Source organism: Euphorbia lathyris, chromosome 2 (assembly GCF_963576675.1).
Source record: "Euphorbia lathyris chromosome 2, ddEupLath1.1, whole genome shotgun sequence".
Classification (NCBI taxonomy): domain Eukaryota; kingdom Viridiplantae; phylum Streptophyta; class Magnoliopsida; order Malpighiales; family Euphorbiaceae; genus Euphorbia; species Euphorbia lathyris.
In genome coordinates, this window is record NC_088911.1 from 61,615,654 (window position 1) to 61,635,033 (window position 19,380).

Consider the following 19,380-nt stretch of genomic DNA (forward strand, 5'->3'; position numbering starts at 1 on the left):
GTGAAGAATTATCTCTATCAAGCCATTGACAGAGAAATTATGGAAACCATTCTGAACGATGATACATCCAAGCAGATTTGGGACTCGATGAAGCAGAAATTTAAAGGGTCAACAAGGGTTAAAAGAGCACAACTTCGAACCCTAAAAACTGAATTCGAAATTCTGAAGATGAAAGAAGGGGAAAGTGTCAATGCCTATTTTGGAAGAACACTCTCAATTGCCAAAAGGATGAAATCATGTGGTGAAAGTGTCAAAGAAGCTGATATCACAGGAAAGATTCTTCGATCCTTAGTTCCAAAATTCAACTACGTGGTATGTTCAATTGAAGAATCAAATAATGTTGATGTTTTAACTGTGGATGAACTACAAAGCAGCCTTTTAATTCACGAACAAAGGATGAAAGGATCTGTAGAAGAAGATCAAGTATTGAAAGTTACACATGAAGACCGAAGTGGACGAGGCAAAGGCACTTTTAGAGGTCGAGGAAGAGGCAGAGGCAGATCGTTCTTTGACAAATCTGCTATTAAATGCTATAAATGTCACAATTTGGGACATTTTCAGCATGAATGTCAAAATTCAGAGAAACGGGCTCACTATGCCGAGATTGATGATGAAGATGAGATGTTGTTAATGGCGCAAGTTGATCCCAAGCAAGATAAAAGGAAAGGGATCTGGTTTCTTGATTCTAGATGTTCGAACCACATGTCAGGAAACAAAGAGTGGTTCACACGACTTGATGAAGTTTTTAAGCATTCTGTTAAACTTGGGAATGATTCCAAGCTGACGGTGATTGGGAAAGGGAGTATCAAGCTCGAAGTTGGAGGCCAAATCCAAATTGTGAGTGATGTTTTTTATGTACCTGAATTGCGTAATAACTTGCTGAGTATAGGTCAATTACAAGAACGAGGAATCACCATTCTTATCAAACATGGAGTGTGTAAGTTATATCATCTGACCCGTGGTGTTATAATGAAAAGCGAAATGACAGCAAACAAAATGTTTGTAGTTATTGCAAACATTCTCATAAAATCACCTTCTTGCTTCAACGCACAAATTGAAGAATCGAGTGAAATTTGGCATCAAAGATTTGGGCATCTGAGCTATAAAAATCTAACATTGCTGCACAACAAAGAGATGGTTCGAGGGCTGCCAAACATCAAAACCCCAACGAAAAAATGTACAAGTTGCATAATGGGAAAACAACACAGAGTAGCCATTTCAAAGAAGAGTAATTGGAGAGCCACAAAGAAATTACAGCTCATACACTCAGAAATTTGCGGTCCTATTTCGCCTGCCTCCTACAGTCAAAAGAGGTACATATTAACATTCATAGATGACTTTAGTCGAAAGCTCTGGGTTTATTTTCTGAACGAAAAGAGTGAAGCTTTTGTGACTTTCAAAAATTTCAAAATAATGGTGGAGAAAGAGTGTGGTCTATCAATGTGCATCTTAAGAACAGATAGAGGAGGAGAATTCAACTCCAAAGAATTTTCAGAATTTTGCAAAACACAAGGCATAAGAAGACAGCTTACTACAGCGTATACGCCTCAGCAAAACGGAGTTGCGGAGCGTAAAAACCGTACAATCCTCAATATGGTGAGATGCTTGCTTGAAGAAAAACAAATGCCCAAAATGCTTTGGCCAGATGCTGCGAAGTGGACATGTCACATTCTCAATCGGAGTCCCACTGCCTCTGTGAAAAATAAAACTCCAGAAGAATGTTGGAGCGATTTGAAACCTAACATTGAATATTTCAGGGTCTTTGGCTGCATTGGAAATGTTCATGTACCTGATGCTAAGAGATTGAAGTTAGATGCAAAAAGTCAGAAATTAGTCCTAATCGGCTACAGTGTGGAGTCCAAAGGATATAAGCTGATTAATCCTTTCACAAAGAAAGTAACCATCAGCAGAGATGTCATCTTTGAAGAAGATGAAAGATGAGATTGGGCAAAAACAAAAGAGGAGACTACTGATGTACTTGATTTGAAGAAGATGAAAGATGGGATTGGGCAAAAACAAAAGAGGAGACTACTGATGTACTTGATTGGGGAGAAGAATATGAAGAAGCCCACAATCAAGGAGATGAAAGTGAAGAAGAAGCAAATTTAGATAAAGAAAATACAGCAGATGTAGATGAAGACATCACCTCCAATGACGCAGAAAATTCAAGCTCCAACAGTGATGTTCCAAATTCAGCAAGTTCCAGCTCTAACTCACTGAATTCCAGCCCCAACAATACCTCAAACTCATCTTTCTCAATCAGAGAACGAAGAGCTCCTGCCTACTTAGAAGATTACATAAGTGGAGAAGGATTCTCTGAAGATGAGGTACAAAACTTTGCTCTATGTATATCTGCTGATCCCATTTTTTATGAACAAGCAGCAAAATTGAAGAAATGGAGGGATGCAATGGATCTTAAAATCGAAGCAATAAAGAAAAATCAAACTTGGGAACTTGTAAAGGATCCTTTGGAAGTGAAGGTGATAGGTGTCAAGTGGGTGTATCGAACCAAGCTGAACGAAAATGGAGAGATTGACAAATGTGAAGCACGCCTCGTGGCAAAAGGGTATGCTCAAGAAAAGGGAATTGACTATAATGAGGTCTTTGCACCAGTAGCACGATGGGAGACTATTCGCATGGTAATTGCAGTAGCAGCGAAAAATGGTTGGAAGCTGTTTCAACTAGACGTTAAAAGCGCATTTCTGCACGGAGAACTCAAAGAAGATGTCTACGTCGCTCAGCCACAAGGCTATGAAGTTAAGGGAGAGGAGAACAAAGTATACAAACTAAACAAAGCTCTTTATAGCTTAAAGAAAGCTCCAAGGGCGTGGTTTAGTAGAATTGAAGGATACTTCGTCAAAGAAGGGTTCGAAAGAAGCTGCTGTGATCCTACCTTGTTTGTAAAACAGGAGAGCAACAAGATTCTAATTATAAGTCTCTATGTTGATGATCTTGTTTTTACATGCAATGATTTGATTATGATACAAAATTTCAAAAACTCTATGAAGAATGAGTTCGAGATGACTGATCTAGGAGAAATGAAGTATTTCTTGGGAGTGGAAGTTCATCAAGGAGTAAATGGCATTTTCATCCGCCAGAAGAAATATGCCAGTGAAATGCTTGAAAAATTTGGGATGAAAGGGTGCAATGGAGTCAGAAATCCAATTGTTCCAGGAAACAAACTATCAAAGGAGGAGGAAGGCACTCAAGTAAATGGAACCTTGTTCAAGCAGATTGTTGGAAGCTTGCTATATATGACTGTCACAAGACCAGATTTGATGTACAGTGTATGTCTCATAAACAGATTTATGTCAAAACCAATGGAGATACATATGTTAGCAGCTAAGAGAATCTTGAGATATATTCAAAGTACTGCTAACGAGGCTGCACAACTGAGTTAATGGCATATACGGACAGTGATTATGCTGGTGATATAGATGATCGAAAGAGTACATCAGGATATGCTTTCGTATTAAGTGGAGGAGCTGTAGCTTGGGCGTCCAAGAAGCAACCTGTAGTGAGTCTGTCAACTACAGAGGCAGAATATATAGCTGCTGCCTCATGTGCGTGTCAATGTGTCTGGATGCAGAGAATTCTGAAACAGATTGAAGGTGCAAAAATTGACTATGTGAAGGTTCTCTGTGACAATTCTTCTACTATTAAACTTGCAAAGAATCCGATACTTCATGGGAGAAGCAAACATATTGATGTACGATTTCATTTTTTAAGAAATCTTGTAAATGATGGGTCAATTAAAATGGAATATTGTGGCACGAATGATCAAGTTGCAGATATCATGACAAAACCGTTAAAGCTTGATCAATTTGAGAAGCTTAGAGAAGCACTTGGTGGTCGAAGCAGCTTGGGTATAAACTAACTTGCTGTAAGCAAGTTTAGTTTAAGGGAGAGTTTTGTTAAGTAACGTGTCTTCTTGTTTGAAGTAGTCTTTGCTGTTAACAATAAGTTCCTAGAAACTAGGAATAAGTTAGAGTTTGATTTGGTCTTTGCTGTAATCACGTTTCCTGTATATGTGGGATACGTTAGTTTCTGTTTTTGGATTTCGGTTCACTGTAAAGCTATTTAAAGCTTCCTCAGTTTACATTCTAAATAACAAATACTCTTTGCATTGTGTTGCAATTTGTCTATTGTGTTCAATATTTATCAAATATTTCTAATTATATCAGGATTGCACTAGCTATTCATAGCTTTTATTAGGCAACTAGGGGCTAGGCCCCACAAACAAAAAGCAAATCCCAAAAAAACAATCCTATTAAAGTAATAGTAATCATTCAAACAAAATATCTTAGATGCATCATCACATGAGCATTTTTAACAATGGTTGCTTTAAAGAGTATTAAAACTTAACACATCCTATTAAAATAACACTTTATTAATTTATTGATCCACATCATTTTTTATAACTGTTGTTATAAAATGGTCTAATAGTAAATAACTTTAAAAATTATTCCAATGGTCCCACAAATCATTACTTTATATATAATTTATTTTAATTATAAATATTGTCAGTCGACAGTGAAAAAAGAGAGAGACTCGTCAAAATGTGCACCAATACTAATCAAGTAAATCATTTTTTTATATTAAAAAAAGTTTAGCAATCTTAAAGTAATGTTGCCAAAAATTAGCAATATTCTTTAGCATCCACCATCACTCCAATAATATGTATCCTTTAAAAGTTGTCAAATCCAATATCACATCATTTGACATTCTTTTAAGCACCTTCTATTGAAGATGCTCTAAGAAGAGAGAATCTGCGTAAGTCGATAGTCAAAACAGATATTCTAATCTTTATCACGAACTCTCTATAATTATTGACCAACCAAGCAAAAGAGTGAGTAGATGGAGAATTAGCCTTCATGAAGCCCAAATGGAACCTCTAAATATATCTCAACAATTACCCTCATGAAGCCTTCTGCCAAGCGAGAACCAAACCAAAATATAACTCCCAGAGCTTGACCAAAAGAGCAGAGCAAATACCAATGTTAACAACGAAATCTCCATGCCAAGCACCGAGACTATCCTTCAGAAGACCCCATATGGAAGCATAACCCGTAAGAGTTTTACACGAATGTGAGCATCACGATTTTATTCAAAATCTTATCAATATTATTCATGAGAAGATTCACGACCATGAATTCAGGCTCGAGTGAATGACTTATAAATGGTAGGTGAGGGTCGAAGCCTTAACTATAGGCTCGAGCGTCAAGACGTGGATGTAGACCACAAATTGAGGTGGGGTATGTGCTCTTGAGAGAAGAGAGAAATGGAGGAGATCTTTATTCTAGATTCCTATAGAGGTGACCCAATTTGAGACATATGTAGAGATCTAGATTTGATTTTGAGCCACGAGTTCATCTCGGGTGAATGAGACCTTAAAGGTTCAAGGGAGTATTTTGGCTACAATTTCTTGAGACCGATGAGGTTGAGATCTTGAGTTTCAAAGGTTTGGGTAGACTAGAACTGGACTGCCTTTAGCTTGTGTGAGTCTGATCACTAACTCTGAGACCAGACAGGTGCTAAACCGTAACTCTAGATTCAAGAAAGTACTTACTTAGTGATTTAGACTTAGATGTATTTTCGTTTCTTGACCGGCGTTTTTCTAAACAAAATCTTTTTCCCTTCGATAAAAAAATGTAATGACTTATTTCTATTGCCCCTTAATTAGAGGGAATATCCAGCATTTCTGAGCTTTTGATAAATTAGTTTACCTAGAAATTACTTGGATGGATAATTTTTTCAAGAAATGAGTTTTTTTTTTAAAATAAAACGTTACAGGTGATTTTTTTCCAATAAAATGTCATGGATTATTTTTCCAATGATTTAATTTTTGTGAATGAAATGTCATGGATGATTTTTTTCTGTAAGCATGATGAAGTGAGTTAGGCATGCTCGCTCAAAAAGAAACGAGATTGACGTGCTTAACATCCCAATCCTCCAAAGGGCGAATGGAAGGATCCCAACCCCAAGTCTTTAGTTGTGGATATGTTTGCGCATAGCTTTATCAGGTAGGCCCAACTCACGAGCGTTCGTAGGAGGATCCTTATTTTGGTTTGGGGTTCGGGGAGGAGATCCCACTTCGCTTCCAACTCGAATCTCACTCCATTTCCAAACTCATAAGTGCTTATCCTTCGATTTGTATGCTTTCAAATTTGTTCGAAATGCATGAATATGGATGAAATTAGATTTTAAATTTCGTTTCTTTAGCAAGAATAAGCGCAGGAAATATGTTCAAGCCATCCGAAACAGGGTCGAGACGGCTTAAAAATCACCAATCGGAGTCATTGCGGCCCGTCCCATGTCTAAGGAGGGATTTTTGTGGAATTTTTAGGGGTTTAAAGGACTCCAAATTGACCCGTAAGAGTGAAATCTCCCGATTTTGAGCTGATTTTTTGACTAAAAAGATGACGTGATTAAATTTTGGATAGACAAAGGGGTAGATTCGGCTAAATGAAGGATGAGTATGGGTGAAATGAAAAAGGTTAGTAATTTAAATGAATGTGTAAAGCGAATAATTTAGATCTATTTACCATTCTACCATTTAACCACTTCGCCACACCTTACCTCTAGTACTTTCTTTATGAAATATAACCCTAGTTAGGATATTATAGTCTTTTGTATTTAAACTAGAGGAGGTATTTAAATCCCAACTTTTGTAAGGTTGTTTATCTTTTTCAATTATAATAAAAAACTTCTTAGAAAGAACAAGGTTCAAAGCTCTCTATATGAGATTTACTCATTCTAGTTAAGTTAGAGAAGAAAATCTTTGTTAGTTTACAATCAAAGGTAATTGTTCGTTATTAATTCGTATGAGTATGTAAGTTGCTTTAAGTATATAGATAGATTTGAGTCAAAATCCTAGACACTTCGGAGATAGGGATGAGATATCTTGTGAAATTTGAAGATTCACTTGAGATGGTGACGGTTACGGTGTAGGTGTGGAATGAGAAACAATTATGTAGGAAGAGAGAGTGAGGTAGAGAAAGAAACGAAGTCGTGCAGTAGGTGAGAGGATGCCAAACGTGTGAGAATGTAAATTGAGAGATGGCTGAAAAAATGTAACAATTCTCATAAAATGAACAAATTGAATGGATACCACATCAACAGCATGTAAGCTGCTTTTTAATATATAGATACATTTCAATTCTGCAACTTCCACTCCAATTATGTAGTTTTGTTACGCAAATTACGTGATTTTCATCATAATTATTATTCCCACTTTCACATTATAAGAAATCAATAAAAACTAAACAAAAGAAAAAGAGAATTAAACAATTTCTCTGTATTGATTTTTTTTATGAATGATTGTGATTAGGAAAGTTTCTATAACAGCACTAAGGACCTAAAGCAGATTTTTTTTCTCAATCCTTGAGTCCGTTGTCAATCGTTCTATTAGAAAGCCACATCTTTAGGTGCAATTTATTTCATTACATCCGTTTAATCATTGAGAATCAACTTTTCTTCCCACACGTGTCAAGGTTAACAATTTTGCCACGCCTAATGACACCAAGATATTCAATTATCTTGTTTTTTTTCGTGTCTTGTTTCGTGTCATCGAGTAGGTCCTTAGACTTCACAATACCATTTTTGTTTTATCATCCCACTTCACTACCACCAAAATTTATTTGGCTAACGCTAACAATTTTGGCATAAACAGTAGGACTTAAGAATTCAGTCATTCTGTTTTTGTTTCGTATCTCATTTTTTACAAATAATTTATAGAAACTTCTGTTGTTTCACGCAAATAGTTTTTGCGATTTTTACCGTCGAAAACACCGTGACAGATTCGTCCCAAATCCTGTGTAGTCACTACTTACCTTCCATTTAATGTTTCCATCACAGATGTTATCTCTTTATATGAAATTCCAAATTCCATAAGCACCCAATTTTAGTGTATATGAAAAAGTTTAATGGAGAAGAAAAAAGAAATGTTTGTTAAGAAGTAGTAGTAGTAGGAAGGCAATTATAGCAATAAGACATGATAGTAAACATGAAATTACATAAGTGAAAGTGAACATGGGATTATTTGGAAGGTGAAGTAACAATTCCTCCTTTGAGAAAGTGAGAGTACCAATTTGCAGAAAGTTTAGGAATCCTTTTCAATTGAGGGTCCTTCATATCTACATGATAAAGACCAAAGCATTTCTTGTATCCACTCAATAATTCAAATACATCCAAGAAAGACCACGTAAAATACCCTCTTGTGTTTGATCCATTCCTTCAATTTTCCAACAAATTAATTTATTAATTAATAGAATACCTAATAGCAAAGTTTATTTATTTGTTCATATTAAAGCAAAGGAAAGCAAACCTAATAGCATCAAGCACACTTCCAATGTATGCCTGCATATATTCCACCCTTGAACTGTCATTCAATGACCAACTATGTTCACTTACCTGCCCTGCAATGCAACCAAATCAACAGCAAATAAATGAATTAATGAACAAAAACCACCAGAGATACCAACCATTTTCATGAATATAAATAACAGGGTTTCCGTATTCTTCCTTCAAGTACTCCAGTGCTGCTTGCATACCCCATGGATTTCTAGGATACTGACTTTCAAACATCACATCACATATATCATTTTAAGCTGTTACTCAATTACTCAGATGCATTTCAAGTACTCCAGTGCTTCAATTACTCAATTTGAAGTCTCACCTCAGATGCATTTGTCATATCAGGAGCTGCATCACCAAGATATTATAAAAAAAACCCATAATTATCAGGCTGGCTCAACAGATGCAGATGCTAAGAAACATAATATTGTATGAGCTTACCAATCATTTCTATTGCCATGTCTGCTACAAGATCTCGATGCTCCCAATTCAGGCTATCAGAATTGTCTTTGATCTGTACTGACACATAATGGTTTACTCCCACGAAGTCAAATGAGCCTTTAACTCCATAGGATTCCTCATTAGTGAAGGCCGGTAGTCTTAAGCCTGCATTTCTCTTTACACTTTCAGGATACTCCCCCATTACCAGAGGCTGCATAAACCTGGAATTTCCAAAATCATAATATGGCAGTCAGAGTAAGCTTCAATAAGCATTGGTAATTTTACGCTAATCACTAGTCTTCTAACTCACAAGCCAACCCAAAAGTCATTTGCTCTTCGAGTTGCAAGCACATCCTCGGTTGAGTTTGTCAGTGGAGAAGTCCCAAACAAAAATAAATTAATTCCAATAAATCCGAGCTGCTTGGCCTGTAAGTGTCACATTAAAGGAAACAAACACTGAAACTCACACCTATTCAAACAATTTGATAAAATTTCAAATGTATTGGGTAAGACCTGATAGTGATTCCTGTACAATCCCACAGCTGAAGCATGTGCCAGAAGGATATGATGAGCAACCAAGTATGGCTCAAACGAGGAGTTGCCTTTGGTGCAATTGATTCCGAAAGGGGGAGAGCATCGACCAGGGGGCAATAATCCCTCATCATAACCCATAATTGGAATGATATTGGGCTCGTTCAGAGTGGTCCAGTATAAAATTCTATCACCGAACTCTCTGAAACACACCTCTGCATATGCTGTGAAGTCCTTCCTGCATCCACAGATAGATATTAGATACACATTCAATTATATTCTTTTAGTAATAGTAGGTAGGGGGAAACTGATTCTAAAAAAGGAAGTCGAGCACTATACACAATTCTTCGGCTAAGCCATCCTCCATACCGATCTTCAAGCACCTGTGGGTGATCAAAATGGTATAGTGTGATATGTGGCTGGATGCCTGTTTTATCAACAAATATGTAAAACAATCAGAACGTATATAGAATTACTTTGGATGTTTTGGTAGTAACCTAACCATGGCTGATAAGCTCATTGATGAGGTTGTTGTAATACTGCAAGCCCTTTGGATTCACAGGTCCTCTTCCATCTGGTGGTACAAACAAATTAATACAAGTACGAGACATAATTTTACTTTGGTCATCCTTCAACAGTTAACACAAAGTCTTATCTTACTCGGAATAAGTCTCGACCATGAGATAGAAAATCTATAGGCATCTAACCCAGTTTCAACCATGAGTTTGACATCTTCCTGAAGGAAATGGATGATCAGAATAAAAGTGCAACTACTACTTTGAATTTCATGGCATAAAATATTCACCTTGTATTTGTGATACTGATCAACTGACACATCTCCAGTTTCCCCGCCCATCTTCCCTGGAAAATCATTGGAAAGCTATTTAACAAAAAGAAGAAAATATAATCACACATATAAAAGAAAAGAAGAAGAATTCTGACCAGCATGTGCATAGATATCCCAAATGCCAGGACTCCTCCCATCCTCATTTGCTGCCCCTTCTACCTTTTAAACATACAAGTAACATCTCTTTCTAATTATACATATGGAAGTAGAAAAAAAAACTAAAAACTTTATAAACATACCTGATAAGCAGAAGTGCCAGAACCGAATATGAATCCAGGAGGAAAATCATCTCTGCTGTATTCAGAAGCAGAGAAGATTGGCACTGCTAAATTTACCAAAAGAATTAGCAGGTAAAAAAACCTTGACATCATGATTCCAAACTCCTAGTCCTTACTAGGAGGAGCTAATTAAGTAGAGAGGGTAGGTAGTTGAGGTTTTCTCTGATTAGTGCTGTGCTGTGCTGTCCACTTATCTTCATGTCTCACTTGCCAATAAGACACAGACAAAATAGAAATACACTGCACTTGTTGAATTGATTAATTTGTGTAATTGTGAATCAACAGTTCAAAAACAAAGCAGACAATGTCGTAATCAAGCAAGAAAAGGCCGGCTTATAATTGTTATTAAAATTGCAGGGACAATAATCAAAAAGGAAATGGAAGATGAGCTTTTTGTCCAAACCATTTGTTTTTGTCACCAGTCAACAACACACGGAACAAAACAATTAAAATCTTTGTTGAAATCACCTCTTTCCTTTTATTTTTATGTGTGTGTTTTTCTCTGGTTTGTTATGGAATGAATGAGAGGCCAATTTTTATTTTTATTTTTCTTTTTAAAATGCTTTGGTTTGGCATCATAAGAATGATACCAAGAATATATGATTGCCATTAGTCAAAATATAGATTCTCAAGAGGAAAAGTTTGACACGTTGTGGTTAGAAATTCCTCTTAAGCAAAGTTTAGATTCGAGTCTTACAAACAATTGTTGAGAGAGTTTAACCTTGTGATGGTCCTTCCTGGCTTGAACCAGATTGTTAAAACGAAAAGAAGTAACCCAAGCTTGAATCAGAGTGTCCTCACATGGCTATCATATAGTCTTTATTATTGATGATTGTAAAGCTTTAGGCTAGCTACTACTTTTGTGGTTAGAAAATTTATTTTTGTTAGACGAAAAGCAATGCCCATATTTTAGCTCAGGCTTGTAAATCTGATACTGAGATTGGAGAAAGAAGGAACAAAATGCTTTGTTTTTATTAAACATTATATGGAAACGGCTAACTACACAAAGATAAGATATTATAAAAATGAAGAAGAAATACAAATGAAAACAGGAGATGTTACAGATAAATATGTATCTCATTCAGTAGGCTACTCACTTAATCAAGTGAGTGAGAGACAAGGGTGATAAGTTATTTGGAAGCTGGATTAGTCCATCTGAACTTGAACCAGTAACAATTCCTCCTTTCAAAAAGTGAGAGTACCAATGGGCAGAAAGCTTAGGAACTCTTTTCAGTTCTGGGTCCTCCAAATCTACATAATAAAGACCATAGCACATATCGTATCCACCGAAGAATTCGAATACGTCTAACAAGGCCCATGTAAAATAACCTCTGGTGTTTGATCCATTCCTTCCAATTTCAAGAACAACAAAAAATATATTATACTATAAACAAGTTTTTATTATATCTATTAAACTTAGAAAGAGAAAAAGCAAACCTAATAGAATCAAGCACACTTCCAATGTAGGCCTCCAGATATTCCACCCTTGACGTGTCATCCAGTGATGAAGTGCGTTTAGTCATCTGCCCTGCAAAACAAGTAACATCAAAACAATGTTGCTGTTAATATTCTAGCATCAGACAAGTAGTATATTAATTAAAGAGAGACATACCATTTTCATGAATGTAAATAGGAGGGTTCCCATATTCTTTCTTGAAGTACTCCAGTACTGCTTGCATACCCCATGGAGTAATTGGAAACTGAGATTGATATTATATACAATTCCATTACATTACAGTTAGTGAAATACACTAGGTTGTTACATAATAATTATAATTTCAAATCTTACCTCAAAACTTGTATTGGTGATGCCAGGAGCTGCATAAATCCCCAATTACAAAAAAGATGAGCTCAGAAATGTTAAGAAATCGGCAATTGAAGCAAAGTAAAGGATTACCGATCATATCGACTGCCATGTCTACGAAGATATCTCTGAACTTTAAGTTGAGGATGCTGGGGTTGTCTTTGATGAGTACCGAGGAATAATGGTTTACTCCCACAAAGTCAAATGAACCCTTAAGCAGTTTGGATTCATGATTGGTAAAGACGGGTAGTCTTAAGCCTGTATTTTTCTTTACAGTTGCAGGATAATCACCAAATACCACAGGATGCATTATCCTGGGAGAATATATCAAATTAAGCAGCCAATGCACTAGTAATTTAATTTCAACAAAATAAGCATTCTTTTGTTTGGACTTACAAGCCAACCCAATAGTCATTTGCTCTTTGAGTTGCAAGCACATCCTCAACTGAATTTGTCAATGGAGCAGTCCCTAATGCTAACACGTTTATTCCAATAAGTCCCCCTTGCTTGCCCTGCATCCATTAGAAAAACTTATTTCTGATTCTAGACAACAATAAAAAAAAAAAAAAAGGAATACATATGTTTTTAATAAACTAGATAAAGTGGGTAAGACCTGATACTTTTCCCTATACAGTTTGACAGCTGATGCATGTGCCAACAGAATATGATGAGCAACCAAGTATGGCTCATATGATGAGTTGCCTTTGGTGCAGTTGACTCCTAATGGAAGAGAGCATCGATTAGGGGGGAATGTCCCCGCATCATAACCCAAAAGGGTTATGGCATTGGGCTCATTCAGAGTAGTCCAGTGTGAAACCCTGTCCCCGAATTCTCTGAAACAGACTTGTGCATATTCTGTGAAATCTTTTCTGCATCCAGAACAAAACATTCAGAAAATGTCCCTATTAATTAAGCCAAGAAAAAAACAAGAGTAGTTAGTATACACAATCTTTCGGCTAAGCCATCCTCCATATTCATCTTCTAGCACCTGTGGGTGATCAAAATGGTATATTGTGACATGTGGCTGGATACCTATTTCATCCAGAAACAGATTTTAGCTTTTAAAAATAAAACAAACATAGATAAAAGCTGAGTTGGGTTGATTGTGAAAGTTTAGGCAGTAACCATGGGTGATAAGCTCATTGATTAGGTTGTTGTAATACTGTAAGCCCATTGGATTGACGGCTCCTCTTCCATCTGGCAGAAATTAGAACCAAGTATGTGATTGATCTTGGTTTTATATGATGTAAAAGTGAAGCGAGAAACTTACTCGGAATAAGTCTAGACCATGAAATGGAAAATCTGTAGGCATCTAAGGAAGATTGAGCCATGAGTTTGACATCTTCCTATTAGGAAAAAAAGACATAATCCAGTTAATAGAATTTGGAAGGAAAAAGAGAAAAAAGTAAAAGTAAATAAAAGAGACCTTGTATTTGTGATACTGATCAACAGAGACATCAGCAGTTACCCCTCCCATATTACCTGGAAAATGAATAAGATGTAATTAAAGGAAAAAGAATGGTAAGAAGGAAGAAAGAGAACTGACCGGCATGTGTATAGTTATCCCAAATACCAACACCCTTTCCATCGAGGTATGCTGCCCCTTCAACCTGATAAGAAGAAGTGCCAGAACCGAATATAAAGGCAGCAGGAAAATCATGTCTTGTATATTCAGAAGCACACAAGATTAAGACTGGGAAAAGAATCAGAAAGTAACATATCCTCAACATCATCACTCACTCCTCCAACTAGTATTTAGTAATATGGCAATGGAGCTCAATTACTTATATCTAGAGAGTTTTCCATCAAATCTCCCTCCCACCCATAATTCGTCAAAGACAAACCAGTCACTATCATAATCACTCTACCTATGGGTTTGTTTATATTGCCTAAATCGATGATACAATTTTATGATAGGCACGAGTGAGTGGTTGGAGGAACTTGGGTTCAAGGGGCGCACCAAATTAAAGAGAATGAGTTTAATTTAAATATTCATTTTGTTGATCCCATTTTATTTTAAACTTTAGATATTCTTTTATTTTTAAATTTAGAAATAATATAACTTTTTGTTTAAATTCATCTGTTTAATAATAATAAAAAAATTCAATTTAACGACTTTTTGAAGTTTAAAATATCAAAATGAAGTTGTGTAACCCTCATAATTGATCCTGTTATTCTTTTCTTGTTTGGGCATTCCTTTTTCAATGGAAAATAATTAAGGTTTGTGAAGAGGATAAATAAGACACGTTTCCTCTCTACTTTTCTTTTATGACAAAAATAGAAATAGAAAAGATCTAGAGTCCAGGACAAAAATACCGACTTCCATTTCAACTCAAACAAATTTATTTATATGCTGCCAAAAACAAACCTACAATACAACTTTTAATTAGGATATTAAATATATCTTATTATTCAATTTGTTTGCTTACTTCAAGTTAACACTTACAAAACACCTCATTTTCAGGTTCAATATCGTACTAAACAACAACTCAACAATCTACAATTGGGTTTTTTTTTTTTTTTTTTTTTAAATGAGGAAAGAAAAAAAAAATATAGCAACAACAGAAAAGCAAGCTAAATAACAATGTCTCTAGAAAGAGAGACACCCATGAAATCATCTCCGAGAACATCCTTTAGCACAGCAGACGCAGAAGGAAAATTCAGAATCCCGGAGGGTAATGAGTGTGCCAGGCCAGCCAGGAGTTCAGCACATCTGTTCCGTTCCCTATGAATATGAGATATGTAAATCTTATCAAAACTAGGGATGAGAGATTGAATTCCCCGAATAAGGGCCCGTGAAGGGTGGTGTAACTGGCAAGCTTGATTCACAATTCTAACAGCTTCAAAGCAATCTGACTCCACCACCAGCGCGAGGCAGCGCCAACTAAGAGCCAGAGTGATACCAGTATGCAACCCCCAAAGCTCAGCTTCAAAAGAGGAACCGACCCCAATACATTGGCTGAAACCTGCAATCCACAAACCATTACAATCCCGTAGAATCCCCTCTGAAGTAATGCTGCCAGTTGCTTTATTATGGGAGCCATCAACATTTAACTTTACGAAATTCTCCAGCGGCTTGGCCCAACACAAAAACCGTTCTTCCAAACGAAGGTAATTCCGAACAAGCTCATAACTATCCCAACACAGATGATTTGAAACAATTATAAACTTTATAAACCTCACTCTATCACATGGGATGTCATATCCCTCACTAAACAATTCAATATTCCTCCATTTCCAAAGATTAAAAACCGTAATAGAAAATGTGGATAACCAATTCTGACACCCAAACTTGGCGTCATCGCCTGCAAGACAGAAGCTCATCCAATCAGAACTAGGGATTCCAAAGAAAAGAGACCAGCAACTCGATGGACTCAAACATTTCCAAACTAGAGAACTATTTGGACAATCCCGCAAGACATGACAAATTGATTCCTCGGGGTTTCTACAACGCGAACAAGTCGGATTAGAAGTTAGCTACCGTTTATGTCGTTCCATATTTGTGAGAATACGATTACGAACACAAAGCCATAGGAAAGAGCGAATCCTTTGCGGAACTTTCAGCTTCCAGATTCTCGGGAAAATAAGTTCAGGCGAAGCAAGACCTTTTCCAGTGAGAATCGTTTCGTAAGCCATCCAGCATGAAAAATTACCATTAGGCGCATTTCCCCAACGGGGCATGTCACAAATATCTGAATCCATATCAGTCCAAATGCTGCGCAAATGCAGGAGAATGGGCTCATCGAGGTACTGCTTGATAATATCCCATTTCCACCCTCCCTTACCATCAAACATATCTGACACGCTTTCCAGGTAAGACAATCAGGTGGAATAGTCTTAATAGAAACATCAAGAAGTTTAAAACTACCAAGCCAGCGGTCATGCCAGAAGTCCACCGATTTTCCATTTCCGATGCTCCATACCAATCCCTCAAGAAAACTCTCAAAAACCGTATGAAGACTTCGCCACAAATGAGAACAATTTTTCTTTAAAATTTTGATACCACCAAATTTTTTGTCCAAACGGTATTTACTTTCAAGAACCCGAACCCAAAGGGCCCTCGGCTCTCGCCAAATTCTCCATAATAATTTCATTAACAAAACTTTATTGGAGTCTTCAGCACTGCGTAGTCCCGCTCCGCCATACTTTTTAAGACAAACCATAGTCTCCCAATTCACCAAGTGAATTTTCTGATTACTTGTTGGTCCCGTGTGATTAGTTCCAAGGGGGGTTGGGAACTAATATAATTTTTTCGCTAATTTAATTATACTAACTAGATAATTTTGATGAGTTTGTTTACTTAGCTTTTGGTCAGCACGGCCAATCTTACTGTAAGACAGCTTTGGTCAGATGTTGACTAAGGTTGTTTTACTCGTGAGTTGGGGAATTGACACTTTCTGTGGTCAGCTTCCAACTCAGCACTCTGGTTCACTCAGTATCAGTTTAAATGATTTATATGTTGAGTAAATTCAACAGACAACACATGCACATATATATATTGAGAGAGATAGAGATTACTCAGTACGACTTATCCTGGTTCGGCCTCTCTGCCTACGTCCAGTCCCCAGAGTCCTCCGGGCTTTTGGAATCTAATACTGAGCTCTTTAAAGGTAGAGCACAAACCGTTTACAAGGCAGTTGAATATGCAAGAGTACCGTCCTCTATTCTTCTACTCAACTCCTACTAAGCACCACAACCTAGTACTTAGATTTCTCTACCACTGAATGTTTACAATCCAAACACTCAGCACAACACTCTCAATATCACGATTGATACAAGTTGTTCTTTTTCAAATGAAGAACACTTTAGATGATTACAAACAATCGATCTAGCATTTACACAGGAATAGAAAATGGGTGTAAGATCTTTTTCTTGTTTTTGAGTGCTTTGAACGTGTATTTTCTCTCTTGTATTTTTCTTTCTGTGAATCGGCAAGTGATCCAAGGAGTTTGATTGTCCTTTTATAGATGAAGACCTTGATGAGGATCATTTCAAATGTTTTAGCCGTTAAGTCCAAAACGGCTCTTTTAGGAGACATCGTCTGGTCAGCTTCAGATTTTGCAGCCAATCCTATCCTCTAATTTCTTCAGGCGTCAGTCTTGTCTTCTTCCTGCGGACGTTGTCTTTTTGTGGCAGTTGTCTTTTAGCTATAATCTGTTGCCCCATGCATCTCGAAATGTGTCTTCTGCGTAATTCCGAGGATTCAATTATTGGTGCAGAAGGTTTGCAAAACTTGTCTTCTAGTGAACGGATCTCTCATGCTGTCCTGAAGATTTACTCAGTTTCTACTTTATTCGTTGTCTTTGTTTATTGTCAACTTCTATGCTGAGTTCTATTTTGCAAGACAACTTTTGAGAGGGCTTTTAATGCTGAGTTCCATTCTTCTTTACTTTGTTGAACTTCAGACTTCTATTCTTTGATACTGAGCTTGATTCTACTCAGCTTGTTCTTTGATCTCATGCTGACTTCGTCCTGTCTTACTTTTTATATCTTTTTGTATTTAAGTTTATACTCAACATTGAACAAACAGATTAGTACAATTAAATCAAAGCACTTAAATTTAATTGTCTTTTAATCATGGATGATTTTGTCAAATCAAAATCTTGTGGAAAGGTGTTTCAACAAACTCCCCCATTTTGATGTTGGCAAAATACATAATTATGGAACTCAGTTTTGAAATTCCCCATGATTGATTTATTTCACATTTCTGAAATTACTCCCCCGTAAGGGTTGCATCTAATGTCCTAACTTAATTCTAAACCTTCCAAGATTTAATCGAATAAATTCAAGACATTGCTTACACTGACTTAGTTCAATTCTAGACCTTCCAAGATCTAATTTAGATGAGTCTAGGTCAGTTTTCAGAAATGGTTAAATACTCAGTTTGATACATATATTGTTTTGGTGTTTAACGTATACTGAGTATGTTTACTTTTACTTGTTTGTTCAATTTTGATCGATCAGCTTTTAGCACATAACATTTGGCATTGTATTTAGATAATTCAACGAGAATAGTTCTTAACATAGAATAACATATTAAACACACAAAATATTAAACACAAAAACAAATCAACCACAAAGTTCAACAAAAAATCAAGCACAAAGTTCATGCTAAGTTCTGAGGCTACTTTTTCTTCTTTAAGGTAGCATGAGCTTGATGCTCAGCTTGACACTTGTCTTTTCCTTTATCTTTGCTGCCTGATGCACCACATGTGTGCTGAGTTCCATCTTGTCTTTTCTCCCCCGTTTTGCCATCATCCGGTGGAGGAGGAATGAAAGTATCATTCCTGGCAGCAGCAGACAAGGCGTTGGAATAACGCTTCAACCTCTTGGTACTCTCTCTTAGGCCATCTATAACGGGAACACCATCATCTTGAATGGATCTAGGAACCCGTAGGCAGCTACTCAATATACTGATGAGAAACTCATGAGATTTGCTAATCCAGGAGACGGACTCAGTGAGCTGGGCATAGGATTGGTGGTACATTTTGAGTACAGCTGAGTCATAGAATTTGCGTTGATCATGGATGGCTTGTGAAAAGCTCAGAAGGGCATCAGCATTGACGGGGTCAATATCCATCGTGTCCTTATTGACATTGAGTAGACGCACAGCTTCACTCAGTTGATCAATAGTACACTGAGAAGTGGAGGAAATTATTCTCGTGTGCAGTTCAGATCAGAGGTCAACTTTGAGAAATGTTGGTTCAACTCAGTAGAAGTGGCATACTCAGGATGACCCGTAGATCCAATGTTGGCCAGGTACGTGGTCAGCTTAGTAAAGTAGTCTTTGAGCTCAGTAGAAGTAGCATACCCTGGATTTATGACAGATGGACTTTGGATTTTGCCTTCAAGTGCATTCATGTGGTTGACCATCATGAGCAACAGTTCAGTTATCTTGGCAATCTGGTCTTGCTTGGGTTGCTGTGTCTGGACCGTGGTCATAACACTGATGAGATCTTTGAGGCTCCGAATTTCGTTCAGAAGTGGAGTGATGGATGTAATTTGGGAGGACTCAAGATTTGCAGCCCCAGCAGCATTTGTATGAATAGGATTCAAATCCTGGAGAAGAGACTGAGCAGAGGCAATGATTCTGCGCCCAGACTCAATAGCACTTAGATAGGCCA

The 19,380-nt window shown here is 36.9% G+C and overlaps 2 protein-coding genes across 4 annotated transcripts; both read right to left on the reverse strand.

The window, feature by feature from the left end:
* Nucleotides 1–7,924: 7,924 nt before the first annotated feature.
* On the reverse strand, nucleotides 7,925–11,278 carry LOC136218415 (beta-glucosidase 11-like). Of its 2 annotated transcripts, none has more exons than XM_066005269.1 (13): nucleotides 10,414–11,278; nucleotides 10,270–10,333; nucleotides 10,133–10,188; nucleotides 9,988–10,063; nucleotides 9,830–9,901; nucleotides 9,667–9,754; nucleotides 9,310–9,565; nucleotides 9,107–9,222; nucleotides 8,797–9,017; nucleotides 8,678–8,703; nucleotides 8,484–8,571; nucleotides 8,327–8,417; nucleotides 7,925–8,233 (listed from the first exon to the last, which is right to left on the reverse strand). In XM_066005269.1, the coding sequence occupies exons 1-13, from the start codon at nucleotides 10,543–10,545 to the stop codon at nucleotides 8,038–8,040; spliced, it is 1,482 nt and encodes a 493-aa protein (XP_065861341.1). In that variant the 5' UTR covers nucleotides 10,546–11,278; the 3' UTR covers nucleotides 7,925–8,037. The 2 variants fall into 2 exon arrangements, with proteins under 2 accessions (XP_065861341.1, XP_065861342.1); XM_066005270.1 differs by having other exon boundaries at nucleotides 10,270–10,329; nucleotides 10,414–10,534.
* Nucleotides 11,279–11,401: 123 nt separating this feature from the next.
* LOC136218413 (beta-glucosidase 11-like) lies at nucleotides 11,402–14,243 on the reverse strand. 2 transcript variants are annotated; one of them, XM_066005268.1, is made up of 12 exons: nucleotides 13,830–14,243; nucleotides 13,683–13,738; nucleotides 13,527–13,602; nucleotides 13,382–13,453; nucleotides 13,201–13,288; nucleotides 12,870–13,125; nucleotides 12,653–12,768; nucleotides 12,350–12,570; nucleotides 12,242–12,270; nucleotides 12,065–12,152; nucleotides 11,890–11,980; nucleotides 11,402–11,801 (listed from the first exon to the last, which is right to left on the reverse strand). In XM_066005268.1, exons 1-12 carry the CDS (start codon nucleotides 13,987–13,989, stop codon nucleotides 11,546–11,548), a joined length of 1,509 nt encoding a protein of 502 aa, XP_065861340.1. In that variant the 5' UTR covers nucleotides 13,990–14,243; the 3' UTR covers nucleotides 11,402–11,545. The 2 variants fall into 2 exon arrangements, with proteins under 2 accessions (XP_065861340.1, XP_065861339.1); XM_066005267.1 differs by having other exon boundaries at nucleotides 13,803–14,242.
* Between the last annotated feature and the right edge of the window lie 5,137 nt (nucleotides 14,244–19,380).